Genomic DNA, 16243 nt, shown 5'->3' on the forward strand with positions numbered 1-16243 from the left:
AGTCGCTAAGCTGCTCTCCCTATTTGAAGTCACAGAAGTCAGACAGCTAGGCCCCCAGTGACTGGAAAAGGGAAACCTCACACCCATTTTTAAAAAGGGTAAAAAGGAGGACCCTGGGAACTACTGACCAGTCAGCCTCACCGCCGTGCCCACTTAACATCACAGAACAGATCCTCCTGGAAGCTACGCCAAGGCATACGAATGGCAGGGAGGTGACCAGAGACAGCCAGCAAAGGGCAAAGTGTGCCTGACTATCTGGAGGCCTTCTGTAATGGAGTGACCACTGGTGGGTAAGGGGAAGAGCAACTGATGTCATCTACCTTGACTTCTGTTAAGTAACACAGTCCCACACAACGTCCTTGTCACTAAACTGGAGAAACATGGGTTTGCTGGATGGACTATTTGATGGATAAGGAATTGGCTGGATGGCCGCATCCAGAGAGTAGCAGTCAGTGGCTCAATGTCCAAATGGACATCAGTAACAAGTGGTGTCCCTCAAGGGTCTGTATTAAGACTGATACTGTTCTATCTTTATTAATGACAGACAGTGGGACTGAGCGCACCCTCAGCAAGCTTGTGGGTGACACCAAGCTGAGGGGTGCAGTTGATTCAGTAGAGGGAAGGGATGCCACGCAGAGGGACTCTCACTGGCTCGAGGAGTGGGACCGTGTGAACCTCATGAGGTTCAACAAGGCCAAGTGCAAAGTCCTGCACCTGAGTCACATCAGCCCCTGCTATCAATACAGGCTGGGGCCATCAATGGATAGAGAGCAGCCCTGCAGAGGACTTGGGGACAGTGGTAGATGAAAAATGGACATGAGCTAGCAATGTGCACTCACGGCCCAGAAGGCCAACCATATCCTGGGCTGCATCAAAAGCAATGTGGCCAGCAGGTCAAGGGAGGTGATTGCCCCCCCTCTACTACACTCTGGTGAGGCCCCACCTACAGTGCTGCATCCAGCTCTGGGGCCCCCAGCACAAGACAGACACAGACCTGCTTGAGCGGGTCCAGAGAAGGGTCACAAAGATGACCAGGGGGCTGGAGCACCTGCCCTGTGAGGACAGACTGAGAGAGCTGGGGTTGTTCAGCCTGGAGAAGAGAAGGCTCCGGGAGTACCTTATAGTGGCCTTCCAGTACTTAAGGGGGCCTGTATTTTTACCAGGAGAAATTATTTTAAACTAAAAGAGGTTAGACTTAAATACAAAGAATTTCTTTAATATGTGGGTGGTGAGACACTGGCACAGGTTGCCCAGAGCAGCTGTGGCTGCCCCCTCCCTGGCAGTGTCCAAGGCCAGGCTGGATGGGGCTTTGAGCAACCTGGTCTAGTGGAAGGTGTCCCTGCCCATGGCAGGGGGTTGGAACTGGATGAGCTTTAAGGTCCCTTCCAACCCAAACCACTCTGTGATTCCATAATTTAATGTCCCTGCAGGCTAATGCTTCTCTGGCCAGGAAGACCCAGGACTGGGATTTCCAAAACTACAGTCATTGCTAGAGGAGCGTGGGAGGAGAAGAAAGCCATCCTTTCAGTGATTCACCTTCTAGCATGAAAACTGCACTGTCATCAAATCTATGGAGATTATTCTTCCTCTCCCCTGACCATTCCTGGTGAACTGATTTGGCAAAGGAGTAATACAGAAATTAATCTATCATTTTTATGGGGAACTGCAGTGATGTTAATAAATCTCTTGGTCAAAACAGTATTGCCAGAGTGAGCCCCTGAGGCCAGACAGCTCCCCAGATTTCCAGAGTTAACGACAGAGATGGCATTTCAGAGGCTGACAATGTCCATAACGCAATAGGGCACTAAGTTGCTTCTAGGCTTTATAGGGATCAAACTACTGGACCTTAAAATGTTCCCGTTGTCTTCCTTCACAGTATGATTTTAGCAGCTAAAAATTAAAGAAATATCCTATGAAAACCAGAATGCCAGGCTTCGAAATGGTGTGAAGCACTCACTTCTAAGTTCAGCTGTTCCTGAGACAACAGCCACTAAAACCATATCACAACGGAAGTGAATGAAATGGCTGTAAGTCAAAAAGGTGACTTCCAAAGATTGCGTTCATCCACAGTGTTAATTCTTCTTCCATTGCTGTTACTGCTCTCTTCAGTGTCCGGGAACAATGACCACAAAGGAGTAATACCAGTAGTGCAGAATGAAGATCTGCAGCTGCCCTCTCACTGAGACTTTTGCCTTTTTGCTTCTTTAAAACAAAAAGGCCACTCACTATGCAGAGCAGGCGGGTGGTGCTGGAAACAGAGCGCCAGCAAGGCCAGAGCACTGCTTATGATCTGGCGGAGGAGATATTCTAGCAGGAAGTGCTACAGGGTCATAGCTCAGCTGCAAGGAGATGCAACTGTATCAAAACAAATCACAGTTGGGGATGGGGCGGGGGAAAAAACACATCATGCTCTCATCACAATAAAAGCTACTTTGATCCACTTTTAAAACAATACATCAATCTCACCTGCAACTCTCATCACACAATGAACAGAACTAAATATATTGAACAAACCAGCCCGTAATTGTCTCTTTCTCTCTGTTCAGCCCTTGCCAAAGTAACACCTCATCAGTCCTTTTCTATAGCATCTGAAAAGATGTAGATTTTCTTTCACGATGTAGGGCCTGATCAGCTGGAGGTAGTCTGCAGCTGTATGAACAAGGCCTCCTCCCAGCATGGGGAGGATATAGAAAAGGCTCTAAGTGTAAGTATGGAGACAATTTTGATCCAAACAGAGAACTGGGGAGACAGAGAGAGCAAGAGGTATGCACGCAGGCCTCTCTCTGCACATCAGACAGGGCAAGAGGCACGAAGGCAGCCTCGCTTGTAGTTCAGGGATGCAGGGACTGTAGGGACGTGGCTGCCTTCCAGCGCAGAATGGAGGGCACTGGAAAACAGGGTGCCAAAGACAGCCCTGGCCTGATTTTCCTGGCAGACTCCCAGAGCCTCTGAGACAGTGCTATTCACAGGAGTCTGTCGCTTACAAAAGCCTCTGCTTCCCCGATGAAACGAATGAACAATTGAAAGAGTCCACGGCCGATGACCACGAAGGTTCAAGGAGGCTTGTCTTCCTTGTTGCTCTGTATCTTTTCAACTGCAGTCACCTCGTGCTATCCAGCCCATCAACATGACATGTCCACAACTTCAAACCACAAGGGACATCCTCGTTGGGAAATCGTTCTGAAAGAGAGAAGAGACATGTCAACAGGAAAGCACCCATGGAATGGACAAAGAGATAGACATGGCTTTGACAAAGACACAATCAAACAGCAACAGCTTTGTCCACCCCTTTCCTCTCTCACACATGACGCTTAAGCTCAGGCCTAACAGCCAAGCTGCTCTAGTGACAAGGTTTCCCTCACGGACCAGACTTCAGCCAGCTTCCCTTCCGCAACAACCATGATCTCATTGGTCCTCACTAGCTCTGACCGTGGCAGGATGTTCTGCACTTGCTGGTATCCTGTGTGAGGAATGCCTTTGGCATGCATGGCCCCTACACATGCACTCGCAGGAGTCTGTCATCTCACCCCTTTCAGGAAGATGAGGTCTCTTACACCGTACCTTCCTACTAGCCCTGTCCCAGTGCAGAAGACCAGAGCCTCTCAACCCTTCCTTAACAAGGATCAAGGCCAAAGCAATGCCCTGTAATTTCTGTAAGCCCCGGGTAAGTTCCCTTTCCTACCATGATCCTCCTAAACACTACATAAACTCCCACTTCCTTGGATCACCAGGCCACAGATGCCAAAAACACCCCTTACCTCCCTGGTCCCAGGTACCTCTGTCTCTCCCCTCCATCATGAAGTCCTGTGTAGAAGCTATCTTCCTTTCTGGCCTCCTACACCCACAGTGACTGCCCTCTTCCCACAGTGACTCCCCTTATCTGGGGTTCCCCACACTCGGACTCCAGGCTCTACCCTCCTGGAGAGCCCCCTTGCCCGTAAACCTGGTTAGTAACCCCTGCCTGGTGGCTCCCCACTCAGCCTATTCAGATCAGGAACATCAGACATGGCCTCACTGTTTTCTTGGGGTCCTTTTTCCTCTTCTTGTCAGAGGCGTTGAGGTAGGCCTGCTCCCTGGCCCTGTACGAAGGGCCTCGGCTCAGCTCCCTCTCGCTGTACGGGGGCAGGGTGTCCTCCCCATCCTCCTGCTGAGGTGGTGGTGGCGGCTGCTGCGGCTGCTGCTGCGACTTCTCAGCTTTGTAGGTAGAGGGTGGTGACCAGGCATAGTATGTACCCCCTCCTCTCTGGCTGGGCTGCGAGCTCAGCTTTGAGGGGGTTTCACTACAGTCACCGCTCTCATCGTAGCTCCGGGATTTCCTCTCCAAGACGCTGCTGAGGTAGGAGTGATCGTATTTCTGGCTCCCTCCGGGCGTCCGGCTCACCAGCCTGGGCAGGTGCTTCTCCTCATGGGCCCGTCTCCGGGGTGGACTGTATGACCAACCCCGATCCGAGTCTGTCAGCGGCTCTCGGTTCCCTCTGCTACGCTTGGTGTAGTACTCCTCCAGGGAGCTATCCTGGTGGGGCAGCCCCCCGCCACGGCCGCCGTGCGACTCTGACCGCTCGAAACGCCGCGTCTCCTGGCTGTCTGCCCGCCGGGTCCGCTGGCTGTAGGACTCTGCAAAGGCTGCCAGCTCGTCCATAGAGACGGCCGGCACTCCTACAGAGAAACTCTTGCGGGACAACATCTCGGACTTGGATCTCTGCTGGCTGAAGGAGGGAAGAGGTAGTGTTAGAGGGCAGGATTCAGCTGCGCTCATCCCCTTGGCTGCCTTCACAGACAATGGAGGGAAACAGGCACTCCTGAGACATGCATCATCTGACCTGTTTTTGTCTTCTGTAGGAAGAATCGTATCACATCCCTGAAATCCCTGCTTCTCTCTGCTGACCGTAAAGGCAGCTTAGTGCAGACAGCTCAGACTCTGCCTGGAGTACAGGTCTTGCTGCACCAACGCACCAGGGTGTGACTCCTAACACAGAGCACCAGCACTGGGAAGTGCTGGAGGCATCTGGCACAAATCTCAAGTGAACACTTTGGGAAGGTTGCCTTGGTTTCCTATTGATCTCACTTCTACATCCCACCTGGACTGCAGCTGATACCTAGCTCTGCCCAGCTGGGAAAGGCTTCAGCAGACTTCTAGGAATCATATTCATTCTGACCTCATCTAATGACATCTCCAGATTTCATGTTTCTGTCTAACCCCTCCGTCCTGCAAAGCAGAACCAGAGCAGCAGGAAATGGAGAAGGGCCACCAGTCCATCTGCCCCTTCTCCTTTCTCTACTACTTCGCCAGACAGAGCTGCCTCCCAGCACGGCACCCCTCACCTGTGCCGGAAACTGTCCCGCTCATCTCTGTAATCAGAGACAGCCTGTGACCTCGACGTGCTGCCCCCACCGATCACTCCTGCCCAGTATTCAGCATCACCATCCAGGTCACCCGCGGGAGGCAGAGGTTTCCTTCGCGACTGGCGGTAGGGCTGCCGGAAGTTCAAGTCCTCTTCATGCAAAGAGCTGAGTTCAGAGATGGTGTTGTTATCTGCAGGGGAGGTTGCAGAAAAGAAATGAGATAGGCATCACCTGATGGCCTGTGGGAGAGGGGAAGAGAGGACATGAAGGCTGTGGGGAGCCCAGCTGCAGCATTTTCAGAAAGAAGCTGAGCTGCCCTCCGTCAGAAAAAAAAAAAAGTCAAAGTGGAACCCAAGGCCTTTCTCCAAACCCTTGACCGATCCTGCCTAAGACTCCTGGAGCTTAGTTTGGACACAGAGCTGCTGTTAGACCTACAGGTCTTCTGAACTGGTAGCTGGCAGCCAGGTAGGATATTCTAAGGGTATCACAAATGGCATCAGATGCCTGTGTTCCAGATAACCGAGTTCAGCCTTCAAGCAGAAATCCCCTCTCAGCCCGGCTTCAGTAACACATGTGGGCTCTGCGCACTCACGAGGTGGGCACTGATTGGTAGGGCATCATCACAGCAGTTGTGCCACCTCCCCCTTTCCTGGTGTGAGACAGGCTGGCTCTGCATTTGGCCTGACTTGCCCAGCTAAAACAAAAACAACCCCCTCAAAAAAAGATGAAGAAAAAAAGTCAAGAGACTGTCTGAATCACTGTCAGTCTCTACCCCGTCAAGCACACTGACATCTGGAGGCCTGACATACCAATCTGGAAAGGTCTTTTTATAGTAAATCTTGTGGGTGGAGAAGACAGTGTGCTCAGCAATGACTGTTTTAGAAGTATATATAATTTGTTAGTTATGCCTAATCTGTACAGAGCTTTGATGCAGTGTCATTCCCTAAAGCCCTGACCTTCATTGATTTGCAGGATCTCACATGTCTGTTTTAAACGAGCCTCTACCAGTGCCTAATGTGGGTGAACTCTGCACAAATCGGATGTTGCCTGGAGGAAACCGAGCCCCCAGCCTGCTGCTGTCCTCCGCCCAGAACAACCAGAGGACAACAAGCGGCACTACAAGCCCTCCTCATGCACATACACCTTGTCCCACCACTGCACCTCTGTCTCCTAATGCAGAAAGACCCTCACTTGGGTTTGTATTCTGACAGCAATTAAGCGCAGCCTCAGCCTTTATTTAGGGAAATAAAGCTTGCAAGAGGCTATTGGAAGACAGCAAGGACTTCCACACAGAATCTCAGGTCTGAATTTGCATCACGTCCCTGCTCACCACCCTCCTCCCCTTCACCTGCAATTTCTGACTGCCAAGCCGTCAGTACTGATGCGTCTACCACCTCCGATCTGATGTTGACCAGTGTCACAAAATCTGACAATCCCCTGGCTTCTTGAATCTTTCTTGTAGTCCATGCTCCTTCTGCAGGGCAACAGCCTCTCCAAACTACCTTTCTGCATCCTTCAAACCACAGTGGTCATTGCAGTCCACAAATCATGCTTTCAGTAAAATCATCCCCCTATTTTGCCATGCTGCGAATTTACAAGTACCACACTGTAAGACGTACAGAAACTGTGAAGACAATATCCCAGCTATTATCACACCACAGGCTGTGGAAGACATGAATACGGACTTGGCTTTTCACATCGATCGGTTGACGATCCAAAAGTTTAATTATCCAAGTGGACAACTTTCATGAGCTTTTGAGTATCCCTCACCTTGTTTGCTCTAAGGATGATTAGGTAAGCAGATCTTTAAAATCAGAACATAACTGTAGATGCTTAAAATCTAGACTTTATCTGCCCCAAGTACCATATCCTGGACATCATATCCTAGAGGCTGGCTCTAAGGCAAAGCCAATGAAATTTTAACTATCAGTTTGCAGTCTTTCTACAGGTCAGTGGAAAAAAAAAAAAAAAAAAAAAAGAAATCAAACCACGCTTGTTCCTCACATCGTTCTCGCATCCTCCTGGCTGGGTCAAACTGAGCCAGTTCTTTCTCAACATAGTACAGCACCTTCATGGAGTCCCTCTCCTTGTCAGCCTGGATCCTGTACCCTTTGCGCACTGCTAGGGAGAAAAGAAAAGTGTTAGATGAAAATACATTTAAGTCCAAAGAGACTTTCCAACAATAAAGCTTCTGTAGTTGAGCTCACGTCTGCAGGCAGGTAGGCTGCGTCTTCCAAAATAGAGTGAGTCAGCCCTTGCTTCAGAAGGAATTTGTCTGTAACGTGGGATGTGAAGTTCTGAGCAGCTGCATCATTTATAAAGTTTGCAGTAACAGCAAAAATGGTTTGGAAATGCCCAATCTGTACAACCAAATGCATCAACTGGTGTCATTGCCAGAGTGATTCCACCTCCCACAGAGGATGGCAGAGAGAAAAGTAGCACTCGTTTCCCCTTCCTCAGCACTACAGAAAGGATTCGTCATGGTTTGGGAGAAGCAGTTGCACAAGATCAGGCTTTCTCTATGTCGCAGAGGCTGCAAGCTCCCAGTCTGCAGGGGAAGCAGGTGGCTGAGCATTTGGGAGCTGTCATTCTGCAGGACCACTCCACCCTCCCATCCCTATGAATTCTGCTTACACAGGTTGAAGAGCATGTGGTAGGAGAAGCTTCAGAGAACACAGAAAAAAACACAGAAAGTCCCACAAAGCACATCACATTGCTTTGAGATTTATACCGAATCCAGTGATGGGGCCAATCAGGTCACTGGGTAACTGTGAAACTGCCTGCCCTGGCATTCTTGAATGCTTTATTTTATGGAAAAGGTATGTCTTACACATACATTAGGTGCTTGACTCCTGGGATTACTCCATTTACAGGGGAAGTCTGGACAGCTTTTTTGGCTTTTCCACATTCCTGTGTGTAGAAAAGAAGCCCCTACACACCTGGAGCCACTGCAGTTCTAACTCTGGCAGGCTGGCTCCAGGCACACTTTATCTGCTAACCCTACGAACAGCCTGACTTCCTCAAGGCAGGTCTATAGTCAGCAAGCAGAGAACTCCACCAATCAGAAAATAAGGCTTTTTTAGCAGATTATTTAAGAAAGGTCTCAGCCTGGGGCTGTGACAGAAACACAGGTCTAAGTTCAAAAGAGGACTACAACCCTCACACTCAGCCTCATTACAGAGCTGTTGCGAGGACAATTCACTTAGCACTACAAAATAGAACCTGTCTGCCTTGCATGGGGTTAATACGTTCCCTTGTGTGAATACTGCAGTGTTGCATGAGTGCTCCTCTTGTGGCACCATTTAAATACTTAGACCTTGGATGGTGGTTTTGAGCCAACCTGTTCTTCACTGTTTTATCCTGCCCCCCCCCCCCCCCCCCCAATACATCAAGCTACTAACAAACACATGCGTTTGGTAGTAGGTTGCATAGTATGCTCTGTGTGGGCAGAACAAGGACTTGGCAGAGGTATTCTTAGGCACCTTCTGTCCTAAACTGCTGTGCGTATGTCTGTGCACTATTAAATAACCATGCTCTGCTTCAGAAATGGCCATGCCATAGAAATGGGCAGAATGATTCCTGTAATAACCCTGCAAATTGCTTCAGGAGGAAAGTGCTTTACTGTGGGTTTTGACTGTGCACGTGCAAGGTAAGTAACCACATCTTAGATCACAGAACAGTTTCAGCTAGAAGACAGCTCCAAGATCATTGAGTCCAACCTTTGTCCCAGCTTCACCAACACCACTAAACCATGTCTCTAAGCACAGCATCTACCCGTCTCTTAAACACCTCCAGGGATGGTGACTCCACCACCTCCCTGGGCAGGCTGTTCCAAAGCCTGACAACCCTTTCAGTCAAGAAATTCTTCCTAATACCCAGCCTGAACCTCCCCTGGTGCAGCTTAAGGCCATTTCCCCTTGTTCTGTCCCTTGTTACTAGGGAGAAGAGACTGACCCCTGCATCGCTACAACCTCCTTTCAGGTGGTTGTAGAGAGCGCTAAGGTCTCCCCTCAGCCCCCTCTTCTCCAGGCTAAACAGCTCCAGATCCCTCAGCTGTTCCTCACACGAGACATGCTCCAAATCCTTTACCAGCTTGGTAGCCCGCCTCTGTACCCTCTCCAGCACCTCAGTGTCCTTGTAAAGAAGGGCCCAAAACTGGACACAGTACTCGAGGTGCAGCCTCACCAAAGCCCAGTACAGTGGAATGATCACCTCCCTGCTCCTGCTGGCCACAATATTGCTGATACAGGCCAGGATGCCATTGGCCTTCTTGGCCACCTGGTCAAATCTTGAAATATTACCTTGCTTATCTGTACTTGGGAAAGGAATTAGGTCTTAAAACATAGTATGAGCCTATCAGGGTCCTGCTTTCAACATGTCTCCGGACAGCTTAGCTGACAGCAGTCTATAGTTTCGCTGTGTTTCATTATTCCCACGAACCTGTGCACAATGACTGCATTTGCACGCAGCGATTTACAGAACACAAGGAACCCTGCCTCTGCCTTCCAAAGTGGAAGACCATCGCATTTCTTGAAGCGAGGCTGATGCTAGGAAGAGGGTCTGGACTGACTGGCCTCAGAAGCGATGAATCCTGCTGCACTGTGCGAGCAACATCAAGGCGAGTTCTCCACTCACCTCACCATCATGGCTGACCTGTCTGGTACCTTGCCAAGAAAGAGGTCTCTCGCTATTCTTTCTTCTGATGTATCTACTAAGCTCAGCTAAGCTGCCACCTCATTTATACAAGGCCAGCAAACAACCATCAGCTGTAAATTACTCTGGCCTACTAATAACCTTTGGGGAACTTAAACAGGCAGCTTCCAGACACTGACTCCCCAGAGCCAGTACCCATGCTGAGGCTGTGCCAAATATCCATTTGGGCAATATCTATAGCTCCTGGAACTGATGGAAAATTAGCTAGCTTCATGCTCGACTTGCTATTGCAGCTATGTATCAAAAGGCAAATGAATTTCTTGGTGAATTCTATAAGCATCTAGAAATTAACTTTGGATTTAAATCTGCAAACATGACTGTGAACAGCTCATAAAAAGTTTTCAATTATAGACGAAGCATATTTTTTTCTATGTTTATTAAATACTTCTTGCAATGATATTGAAAGTTCAACTTATTAAACCTCTTTATTATTCCTTCATGTGAGAACCAAAGATATCATTGCTTCCTCCTTACACCCTTCTTCACCTGTAAATTGTCATAACCCTTTAATAAGGTCTGAATATTTTTAGGCCCATCTTAATTATAAGGAAATACAGATGCAGAGACATAAACTACTTATCCAGAACCATTCACTGAAGTCAAAGGGAAGGGAACATTCTTCCCTGTTAGACCATATTTTCTTCTCCTGAACAGCTCATAAATTTCTAATGTTTAATTTGTGTTTAACTAGACCCTTTTTTTACTCTTCTGTGGGTGGAACCAAGTCAGCCAAAACTGTAAGCTGTTTCCCTCCCCAGAAAGGACAGCACTACTATTTTTTTCAGACAAGTGTGGTTAGGAAGTAAACGATGTCTCATCCTTATACACTTCTCATATTAAAGGTCCGGAGTCCAGCTCTCCGATCAAAAGCTTCCTTGTGTGCATGGTTTAAGGAATCTATGCAAGGGTTTCCAGGTAACCACTGCATTTAAAACAGAGAGAACATACATCCTAACTTATGTGTTGCCAACACTCCTCTAAATAAAAGAGCTGAAAACTTGGGTTTTTTTCCCTGTTCAGCCCTAAGTTTAGGATGGAGTTCCTAGGCTTCACTGGAGCACTGTCACATGGCTTTTATGTAATCCTAGAAAAATTTTCTAAATATCCTCATGCCAGGGTTTGGTCACTTCATCACCTCACAGGGCTCATTTACCAGCACAGAAACTATCTAGGGCAAGGGCTGTCCTTTTTAGCCTGGCAGCCAGGATTACAGAATCCTCCCGTCTCTGTCCCCTAGCACTTTTGATCACATTTTAAATAAACCTGACAGAAAGGTTCAAGTCTCAAAGATACCAAGTTTCAGATCAGACCTACCACACTGGCTGCGTGGAAGACACAGACACGGGGCACAAAATTAGTGCTCCTTCTGAGAAAAGGCTTCTATTAGAAACTCAACCATCACCTGCTCTGTTTAGCTTGGTGTCTGGCCAATCAGCAAATGAGTAGCTTGGAAAAAGCCACATAACGTTTTCTCTTCTACATCCTCTCATTAAGGGATATTCTGGCATTGTGGAGGACCTTACGAGAATAAGAACACGGTGCAGGGTATCACCCTTCCTTAGCTCCACAGTTCAAGAACACCTTGGACAACAGGTGCATGATCCAGACTAAGAGTGTGTCCATATTATTGCAAAAAATGTTAATTAAAAACAAAAACAGTTTAAGAACCTCTGCTGTCTTGCCACAACAGCTAAAACTCTGTAATAATGGTTTTATTTGCGGTATTTCCTGTCAAATCTGGAGTTGAGGGATTAAGTCCATCCAGCTGATTCGGACTATGTAATAAATGCATCTTCCTGTAAAATAAGCATGGGATGCTAAGAGCCATTCCGTTTGGTTACCAAATGCATCCACACTTTTTCATGCTGCATTTGTGCCCTGCTAGTGATGCACAGCAGAGACGAGACCGGGGCTGTGATCTGACTCTTAAAAAATCCCTGGAGTTCCTATGGCCAACATGACGCTCTACATGCAGTGACATTTTTCACAGGAGAAAAAAAAAAAAAAAAAAAACACTGAGCTGTCATTCATCATTTTCTGACAAAGGTTTTTGAATTAGATACCTTCTGCTTCGGATCAGTGATTGATTTATTTCCTATTTCGAAATGCTCCATTTCAGAGCTCTGTTTTGATTTCAGCAGGGAAAAAAAAGTATGATTGCTGAAGGAAAATACTTTTTGTAATTCCAGAAAGGTTAATATACTGACTGGGGCAGCAGAAGGGTGTGCAGGGTTGTCCCAAAAGCTTGATTATTTGATTATGCTACTTGATCTTGTCTTTTTGGAAGTATCTTATCAACACGTTGTCATAGGCACATTTAACAATTGACAATTAGTGTGGTGCTTTGAAATCAGACACGTGGCTGGATCAATGGCAAGCACACTGTGTCAGTACGGTGACTCTACATTGCTGAGAGTTGCTTCTGCTGCAGCACGTTTGAATTTAGATAGTCACTCTGATCCTGAAACGCTAGCATGTGGCTACATAGCTACCCTCTTTTACCTTGACGGCAGCTTCCCCTGCAGCGGGAGAAGTGACCCTCACCAAGACAGAGTCATCATACCAATACGTCTGACATTAATCCACAACTCCTTTCTAATTAGAAGGCTTTTATCACTCACATTTCACAAATGCAAACGCTGAACAAAAAAACTGACCTACTGACTTCTGTAAGGTAGAGGAAGGGGTCCAGCCTCAAATGCTCTTGGGCAGAAATGCCAAGGGAGCATGTCCCTGTGCCCAAAATGCCACGGGAACAGTAAAATACGTTGCAGAAAAAACTGCTGCCGAGGGCAAGCAGTGCCCTACAGAAGGCAGGAAGAACAGTTTACCAAGAGACAGCAGCTTGCAAGGCATCAGCTCTAAGGGGAAAACGACCACTGCCTCTGCTCCCCTGAAATCATCCCTATCCTTTTGTCCTCCGCAAGTAAACGTTTGCAATAGTAACAAGACGGGTCCTGAGCTTGAACGTGGCCTCCCATTCCCTGCTGACCTAATTAGGCACCCACAAAGTGACACTGTGTTGATAGCACTAGAGAAGTTGGACCTCGTTGCCCTAAGGATGCAAATATCATTGTCAGAGCGAGGATTACAAGGCAGTCTCTCTGTGTTTCTTTTGTTCATACCACTCTATCAGTCACCATCATTCCTCCCTTTCCCAGCCCTGCTCCCAGTAAGAGGACTGAATGATGTGCCTGGACTGCAAATTACCATTTTGGCTTCCTCCACCAGAGTCACTTGGGGCTAAGGGAGGGGGGTGCGACTTATCCATCAGGACAGCAGGAGGCGGGACACCAGCTACAGGAACACTGGGGATGTAGTATGGACCTGGCATGGAAGAGACTGCAGGAGGGTACCCAGCTTTTGCTGCCTTGCCTGCTACATACACTGAAAAAGAAAAAAGAACAGCAGTCAGCATCACACCAGCCTCCCACAGACCCACACCACGTGTGGTCAAAACCTGCACATCACCAACTTTGGTGACAACCCAGCAGGAGACAACTGGACAAACGAATTGACAAGGACCAATGTGAATTTCTCTAGCCCTCAAAGGGCACCGAGGGGAGCTTAAAAATTGCACGCGGCAGGCGAGATGAGCACTGCAAGATGCCCAGCAACCAAAGCACGTTCAGCGTGCTACAACCGGCACTACCACTGCCACGATTTAGTGGCAGTTCAGCTTTAAAAACAACTGATGACTCAAGTCTCAGGGATGAGGTTCATGAGGCTTGACAGATCTGCCTGAGCCTGAACAGGAACCGTGCTGGGTTGCAAAGATTCTGCCCTGTTGTAGAGGGCAGCTGCTTTGCATGGCCAGGAAGAAACCTCCCAGGACGCCCTCAGCTCTGGCCCACAGCATTCACTGACATAACAACAACTTTGGAAGGGGAGCATGACGTTCTGGAGAAGGCGGCACAGCTGCCAAGACAGGGAGGGCTTGGGGAATTACATTTGTAATTAACTTTGAGCGCTCAACCATTGAGCAATAGGTCAGATGCTTCACCCCCTAAGAACTAGTTCTTTATACAAGCAAAGTGCTCAGGGCAAAGGAATCAATATTAGCACTCTCCTCCTGTTCTGCCAGGGAGCAGAAGCAGTGCATGAGAAGATTTGCGCCAGGCTCAGACAGGGTCACTCACACGCCCGGGGACAGCAGCAGGACTCAGGACAGCAGGGGCAGCGGACATAACAGCAGCAGCTGTGTGGGCAGCACTGGCACCAGCAGATCCCCACCAGGAGGAAGAACAGGAATGCCCCCAGGATCACCAGGCCCACGAAGACCCACTCTGTAAAACAAGGGGAGGAAGGGAGATACTTACAGGATTGCAATCGCTGTGGAAGGGAAAGTCAGCAACATCCTCCCAGGGGAGTGCACAGGGGCAAAATAGATGGTGAATAATGGAAGTGGACTCTATGCAGGTCTAGGACTACGTCCCTCTCTGCATCAAAGCAGAAATGGCACATGACAGTGAGAAATGGAGCTTCAGAACTACGGTCCCTTCTTGCAACATCTCTGGCTGGCTGAGAGGCAAGCAGCACGGAGGCGGGAGCTCTGGTTCCCCAGCACAGAAACCCTTCACCCCACAGCAGACCTGTACGAATGTTGCAGGACATGCTCCATTAGCATTTAGGTCTCATCAAAGGCTCATTCTTCCTGGCCATGTTCATGCCCTGCTTGTGTGTTTGTTCCCTACCCACATTCTAGTTTTAATGGGACAAACGATGGTGAAAAGCAGGCTATAAATAGCCCAGTGAACGAGCCAGGACTGCCCCTTCACAACTAGGCCCACGCATGCAATTATTCTTTTGAATGTGCCAAATGAACATCCTATTCAGGCACTGCAGCCAGCCAGGAAACCTAACAAACACTTCTTCCCTGCCCTTCGTGCCCCCCGCCCCGCCCCCCCCCCCCCCCCCCCGCCCGAAGCCTCAGATGATGTCTGCCAGGCCCCAAAACGTAGCAGCTGAAAAACACCCTACAAGTGAAAGCACAAATGAGCTGGTCCACAGAAACCAGGATGGGGGTTGAATGGGAAGAAGAATGAGAAAGTTTCTCAAACTTTGCTGCTGGGAAATCCACAGTGGCAGCAGCCATGGTGGGAGCAGGTGCCCAGCCCACGCCAGCGCAGCTCCCACCTCTGCATCTGGCCACCCTGTGCTTTGCAGGGGACTGCGTGTGCAGGGCTGTGCCTACTGCCACATAGGAATTACCTGGATTAAGGGAATGGTCAGGGAACACATCCAGACCAAGAAAATTCAAGACTCTGAAGGAACAGGAGGCCTGGAGTTGGTTTTAGAACAGAGAGATGCACCAACCTATCCAGAAGTCAGACCAGTGGTGGGGAAAGACTCCACGTGTACCCAGGGGGTTATTCAACCACCTTTGAAAGATGGTAAGAAAACAAAGAGGCGGTGGGGCTGCTTCGCAGTGGGGTGGTTTGGTTCACCCCCATCCCAGAGAAAAAAATACAGCAGACAACTGTTTCCGAACAGAAGTCCAGTGTTCACCAAGGGGTCTTCTGGTACCTTATTATTTAAGATGAAGAAGTATGATACAAGGATTCTAATGTGAGTACAGAATCACAACGGAAAAATAGTTCACCTCTCACCTGCGTCACTAAGCTGAAAAGTCAAGGAAAAATGTTCCACTTGGAACAATCAAACCAGGCTTTTTTTCTAGTTCTTAATAAAACGCAAAAAATAAGAAGCATCATTTTAGATTCATCCACAGCATTCTGTTTGAACAAAAGTAAAATTATTTGCTTTGTTGGAGTTTCCCTTAACTCTTTTACAAACAATTCCCTGTTTTAAACGCCATTTTTAATCTAGAACTTACAATTTCCTTTCAAAAATTTCAGTGAAAGATCTGGCATTTACAAATCAAAACACTTCATTTCAGAAGTGTCAAGTGAAACGTTTTAAATTTTTTTAATATTTTATTTCTTTTTTGTCTGAAATGGTTTCATTTCTTTAAATTTGCAGATAATTTTGGTCCTTTGAATTTTTTTTTGTGAAGCTACTATACGCTGAGAAAAATTCGGCTAATGAACAAGGAAATGTCTGGAGGGAAGCATTCGTGAATGGAAAAGTAACAGCTGCAAGGAGATTACTGATACAGTTCCTCAAGTACTGGTTTTAGGAGCTATCTTATTTAATATTTTCATGAATGATCTTGACACAGAAAATA

At 48.0% G+C, this 16243-nt stretch overlaps 1 protein-coding gene across 1 annotated transcript in view; it reads right to left on the reverse strand.

The window, feature by feature from the left end:
- Positions 1 to 3144: 3144 nt before the first annotated feature.
- Positions 3145 to 16243, reverse strand: part of ILDR2 (immunoglobulin like domain containing receptor 2) — a 35963-nt gene continuing 22864 nt past the window's right edge. Inside the window, exons 5-10 of the mRNA XM_086463131.1 lie at positions 14196 to 14342; positions 13267 to 13443; positions 7348 to 7464; positions 5323 to 5533; positions 4016 to 4706; positions 3145 to 3180 (exon numbers count right to left, since the gene is read on the reverse strand). Of these exons, the coding sequence (XP_086319257.1) occupies positions 3145 to 3180; positions 4016 to 4706; positions 5323 to 5533; positions 7348 to 7464; positions 13267 to 13443; positions 14196 to 14342 (1379 nt within the window). The remainder of the gene's footprint in view (positions 3181 to 4015; positions 4707 to 5322; positions 5534 to 7347; positions 7465 to 13266; positions 13444 to 14195; positions 14343 to 16243) is intronic.

This window comes from Leptosomus discolor, chromosome 1 (genome assembly GCF_034619465.1).
Source record: "Leptosomus discolor isolate bLepDis1 chromosome 1, bLepDis1.hap2, whole genome shotgun sequence".
Taxonomy (NCBI): Eukaryota; Metazoa; Chordata; class Aves; order Leptosomiformes; family Leptosomidae; genus Leptosomus; species Leptosomus discolor.